This window comes from Eimeria acervulina, genomic scaffold (assembly GCF_000499425.1).
Source record: "Eimeria acervulina Houghton genomic scaffold, Eah_scaff67, whole genome shotgun sequence".
Classification (NCBI taxonomy): Eukaryota; Apicomplexa; class Conoidasida; order Eucoccidiorida; family Eimeriidae; genus Eimeria; species Eimeria acervulina.
Window position 1 is genome coordinate 74,119 of NW_013549666.1, and position 5,943 is coordinate 80,061.

A 5,943-nucleotide genomic window follows, 5' to 3' on the forward strand; every position below is an offset into this window, starting at 1 on the left:
ATATATATATATATATATATATATATACGTGTGTATATACCGTGTGTATATACCTATATAAATAAGTGTATATATATATATGTATATTTTATTTGTATATATATGGCAGGAGCTGCTAACGGTTTGTTTTGTTTTGGGTTGTCTTGGTGAATTGTCTAAGAGTGTGAAAGAAAAACAAAGAGAGGAGGGGACAACGTGAGCCAAAAGGAGACAAAAAGAAACGAATCCTCGAGAATAATACTAAAAAGAACTAAAAAGAACAAATGCAGATGTCTATGCTCTGCTGCTTCTGTTGCTGCGGCGCTGCTATTGCTGCCTAGCTACTGCCGGCCCTTAGAGGCACCTGCAGAAGCCGAGTTTTGTCTCTGCTGCAGCAGCTGTTGCTGCCGCTGCTGTTGCTGTAGCTGTTGCGAGGGCAAAGTATAAATCCCCCCAGGCTGTGGCTGGGGGGCTGCATTAGCAGAGACCAAAACGGCTGGTTGAGAGCCTGCTTGTGCTGCTGCTGTGCTGCTGCTGCTAGCTGCAGCATGCGCTGCCATGGAGTTAGTCAACTGCAGTGGGGCTCCTCCTTGAGGGTAGGGGATGAAGTGAGGGTTTGAAGTGAAGTTGGCCCTTAATGCAGGGGAGTACTGCGGTGTACAGACACTCGGAGAATGTCCAGAGGAGCCCATGGAGAGCCCATACTGCTGCTGCTGCTGCTGCACTTGCTGCTGCTGGAATTGCTGCTGCTCCTGCAGTTGCTGCTGCTGCATCTGAGCATGAGGGTTTGAAGGCGAAGCTGGAATGTAGGGGTAGGCAGCTTGCAAATGCATATTTGCATACGAACTTCTTTGGGTGTACACACTATAAGAAGGTCCTATAGGATGTGGCGAGCACTGAGGGGAAAATGGTTGCTGCAGTTGCTGCAGCTGCTGCTGAGGCTGCTGTGACAGCTGCTGAGTTTGCTGCTGCAGTTGCTGGGGCCGCTGTGGCTGCTGCTGAGTTTGCTGCTGCACCGGTGTGGAGTTGAATCGATTTGTCTCGCGTTGCGCAGACACAGGCGTATGCAGCAGCGGCTGAGTTGGGGAGACCGCCGGCCGGGAAGAAGAGAGAGAGGCAAAGGAGGTAGGGAAGGCCCTCCCAGGAGGCAACAGCTGAGAGGACAAACAAACAAACGCAAACATATCTCTCTCTTTCTCTCTCCCTCCGTATACATATATATATATATATATATACTGTGCATGTATATGAAAGTACGTATGAATATATATATATATATATATTTATGTATGCTTATATAGACAGACACAGCCGTATGTGTTTGCATGCATGTGCATGCATGCAAGGGCTTGTAAGGAAAAGACACAGAAATGACGGCAGACGGCAAACGCATCAATGGAGACAAACAACAACGAGGGAAACGATCGTTGTAGAAGGAAGAAAAACCAAGACACGATACCGGTACAGTAGCGCTAAGCAGGAGAATACGAGGAGACAACAAAGCGCTTGCAAGGGAGTTAAATGCATGCATGCATGCATGCATGCATGCATGCTTTCCTATTCAACTGCATGCATTCATGCATGCAGCACATGCAGAAGTCATGCTGAAGCACGCGCGCACCTTCTGTGCTGCAGCAGCAGCATCGAGAGTGATAGACGGCAACTGAATGTGTTTAAGGTGATCGAAATCGAGGGTCTCTGCTACTGGAGTAGCAGGGTGTCCGTATATATTTTTGTCTCCTGCACCAAACATTTGCTGTGTTTGCCTTTGCGTTGGAGACAGAAGCGAGAGACAAGGAGACAGCAGAGAATCTTCTCCCCACACACGGGCCCAGCAGTCGTCAGCTGCCTCCCTCGCAGCAGCAGCCGCAGCGGCAGCAGCCGCAGCAGCAGCAGAAGTAGCAGCAGCAGCAGCAGCAGATCCCTGAGCTAGCCACTCTCCCTGAACAGGCTGCTGATAAAAAGAAGAGGCAGGGGAAGACCCTACAAACTCCGCTCGCCGAACCACTGGGGGCGGCTTAGGCACGCGGCACGGGGGGACGAGCTGCAGAGAGACAGAAAACAAAGACGAACAACACCCAAATGCATGCAGGCATGCATGCATGGACACTTGTTGCATGCAGGCAGGCAGACTTTCCGCTCTGCAAGTAGCCCCAAGTATTGTTTATTTATGTGCAACTTGCGAATATAGTGAATGCATCTTTTAATATGGGCGCACATGCAATTCATGAACACATAAAATACAATATTATATGAAGCACCCAAGAAGATGAACCGAATATATATAATATTAAGAACATAAGTGCACAATATACAGAAAGAAACAAACAAATACGGTGTACATAGACCGCGATCTACGGAAAAAGTCGCGTGGGCTCACCCTCGAGTGTGTGTTGTGTTTGGGGGGTGTGTTTGCTATTGTGCATGCATAGGGGGGCATGCATGCACTTGGATGCATGCATGCATTGGAGAGAATGCATGCACCGGGTGGGGGGCCTGTAGAGACAACAGAAGGCCCCAAAGGGCGTTCTTCCAAAGCCCCAATCTCCCCCAACTCCTGCAGTGTCTCGGTCAACTTCCTCAGTGCAAAACCCGTAAAATTTGGCCGAATTCGAATATCCACGTCCTTCAACTGAAGCTGCGAAACAAACAATACACGCATGCATGCAGCGGGTACAGTGCATGCATGCAATCAGGCTTCTGTATTGCATGCACTCAAGAAGGTTCTGTGCATGCATGCATGCATTCATGCACAGAGTCATGCCGATGGGTTTACTGAATGCATGCAGGCGGGTCTAGTGCTTGCATGCAGGTATGTTTAATGCATGCATGTACTCATCTTTACTGCATGCATGAGGGCACGCTTAGTGCATGCAGAAAAGAAAAGGTACAAGCAAAGAACAAATGCAAGTCACACAAGAGACAAAAGATCGCAAACCCCAAACCCTAAGCCCTAAACAACTCACAGTCACAATGCCTGGCAATGGGGTGTAGAGGAGATTCAGCTGCCCGATCCTCCCAAACTCCACCCGAGCTTCCGCATTCGAAGCCTGAACACAACCCCCCACCAACCCTATACCCTAAACCATAAACCCTAAGCCATAGACCCTAAACCGGCTCTGCGCAATTCTACGTGGACTCTAAGCCCAAATCCCATTCCCTAAACCCTAAGCAGTAGATCGAGCCAGAGGGCTGCGCCCGCCTCCTAAAACACCCTAAACCATTATAATCCTTAAACCCCCTCCATGCTTTGAGCATTAGAACCCTTAACCCTGATCTTAAGGCGTAATACCCTAAACTAAATATCTTAACCAGCTCATCAACAAGCAAGTTTATTCTTCAGTTAGCTAGCCACCCACTCCCCGCCTTCATGGGTGCCAAGCTGGCCGGTTAGTTATCTAGCTAGCGAGCTAACACTCACAGCTAGCTAAGTAGCACATAGATATCTATCTGTGTATCTATCTGTCTACCTATCTACCTGTCACTCTACGTATATAGCCAGCTAGCTAGCTATCCAGGTGGAAAGGGATAGAGCTAGCTAGTAAGCAAGATAGATAGATAGATAGTAAGATCGATGGCTAGCTAGCCAGCCATCTATCTTGCTATCTATCTCCGCCAGCTAGCTAGCTAGCTAGCTGGCGGTGAGTGAATGGATAGGCAGGCTTGCCTGGAGCATCTGGTTGATGGACTTTGCATTGAAACGCAAATCTTTCATCTCCAACCCGCGCTCATAGCCGAAAGACAACAAATCCTGACGCCGGACTGAAGACAAAAAACAGCAACACGAACAAAAACACAAACATGAAACAGAAGATAACGAGAGACAAAAGGAGACAAGCGGAGATATATGGAGGCAACATGACAAAACTAGGTAAAAGAGACAAAAAAGGACAAATTTAACAGACATACAGACATATACAAAAGGAGACAGGAAGTGGCAAAAGGAGACAAAAGGAGACAAACGGAAACAGCAAGATCCAATGAGGTAGGCCTTATGGATTATGGTCTAGGGTTTAGTGGTTACACTATTAACTCAAGAGTAGAGGGTTTTGGGTCTAGGGGATAGGCTAGAGGGTTATAGTTGGGTGGTTGACGCGCTTGCGGATCTAAAACCCTAAATACTAAACCCTAAACCGCTGGGGCCAGGAAGGCCCGATGCGACAGTATACCCTAAACCCAAAACCATAAAGCCTAAAGCCTAAAACATCTGTATTATCACCTTCAACATATTTGCAGAGGTGATTCAAAATAAACTGCTTGAGCTGATCCATCTTCGGCAAAGGGGACAAAAGGAGACAAAAGGAAGCAGGCGTGCAGCTGCTAGTCTATGATTTCTCCTTCGTTCTTTCTTCACGTCGGTACCCCCCCCACAAGAATTCTTGCCTGAGGCGCCGCTGCTGCCGAGGCTGCTGCTTGTGCTGCAGGTGGGTCCGCTGAGGGTGCTGCTACTTTTGCTGTTGCTGCGGCTGTTCTGGGTGCTACTCCTTCTGCTGCTTCTGCTGTTGCTGCTGCGGTTGTAGCTGCTGTTGCTGCGGCTGCTGTTGGTGGAGGTGATGATGATGCTGCCGCAGCTGGCGCTGCTGCCTTAGAGCAGCAAGTGCTGCTGTTGTTGCTGTTCGTGCTACCACAGCTGCTGTTGCTGCTGCTCTGTTGAGGAAACCGCAGCAAAAACTTCAGCCCTGAAGGAAGGGTTTCATCTAAATCCTTAGGACACCCCAGCGAGCCGCGGGGGCCTCGGGGGCCCCTGCAGTAAGTTAACCGGCCGGCCAGCAGCAGCAGCGGCAGCAGCAGCAGCAGCAGCCGCAGCAGCAACTGCTGCACAATGAGCAGCAGTTGCAGCCTGCGGATGCCAGGATGTGCAGAGAAGACCACTAGCTTGCTGCTGCAGAAAGGAGACAACAGAGGGCTAGCCGCGAGGCAGGAGGGCCCCCGTGGGGATGGCAGCAAGTGAGAGAAGTGCCGCAATGCCCGCACACAGCAGCAAATAAGTGCTGCTTCTGCTGCAGCTGCTGAAGCAACAGCAGCCAGTAGCACGAAGGAACGATCCAAGGACTGCGAACCGCAGCCGAAGACGAAGGAGCAGCAGCAGCTGCAGCGACAGCAACAGCAGCAGCAGCTAATGGAACGTTGCAACGTTCAGTGAGATCTGTAACTAAGGAGCTTGATGAAGAGACAATTGTTGTTTTTGGCTTCATCTCTTCTCACTGGGAGAACATCTAAGATGTAGTTGCCCCCGCAGCCTCTGCAGCAACATCAGCAGCTGCTGCTGTTCTAAGCAGCAGCAGCAGCTGCTGCTGTTGCTGCTGCTGCAGTCTCGTGGCTTGCTCGAGGCAGAGCGCCAGTGAGAGCTAAGGTTGGAAGCCTGTCTGTGCCTTCTTCACTAAATTAAATAAATATTATAATCAAGTGAATGAAAGAAGAAAACGATTTATTTACAAACTGCTGCTGCTGCTGCTGCACCGGCTGCGGTTGTTTTCAATGTTGCTTCGGTCTGCTGGGGGACCATCGGAAGTACACCGCAGCAGAACAGCAAAGGCAGCAGTAGTATATTTGCATTTGTTTTTTTCCGTTATTAAAAGAATAAAATATATGGTCAACTTAAGCTGCTTTCGGCCCAAATGCGCTACCCGGGCAGCAACGCGTGAGGCGTACATACACCTCACGGGAGAGGCGCAGCTGCCGACTCGCTGGTGTACAGACACCTCGGAGGGAAAGGAAGTAAAGAGATAGGCGGATACTGCCAGTGGCACTTTACACACAATTATGATTTGTTTTGAGATTAAAGGCAGAAAACGCCAGGGAGGCAAACGGGCAGAGGGACAGAGAAATGGGGACGAAAAACGAAAGAGATTGCAAACAGCCCCACCCACACACACACACACACACACACACACACACACACACACACACACACAGAGAGAGAGAGAGAGAGAGAGAGAGAGAGAGAGAGAGAGAGAGAGAGAG

At 49.6% G+C, this 5,943-nt stretch overlaps 1 protein-coding gene across 1 annotated transcript; it reads right to left on the minus strand.

Moving 5' to 3' along the window:
- Positions 1-320: 320 nt before the first annotated feature.
- On the minus strand, positions 321-3,226 carry EAH_00012240 (hypothetical protein, conserved; the record flags this gene model as incomplete). Its single annotated transcript, XM_013394736.1, has 5 exons — positions 321-1,133; positions 1,601-2,023; positions 2,360-2,617; positions 2,946-3,029; positions 3,218-3,226. 5 exons carry the CDS (start codon positions 3,224-3,226, stop codon positions 321-323), a joined length of 1,587 nt encoding a protein of 528 aa, XP_013250190.1.
- Between the last annotated feature and the right edge of the window lie 2,717 nt (positions 3,227-5,943).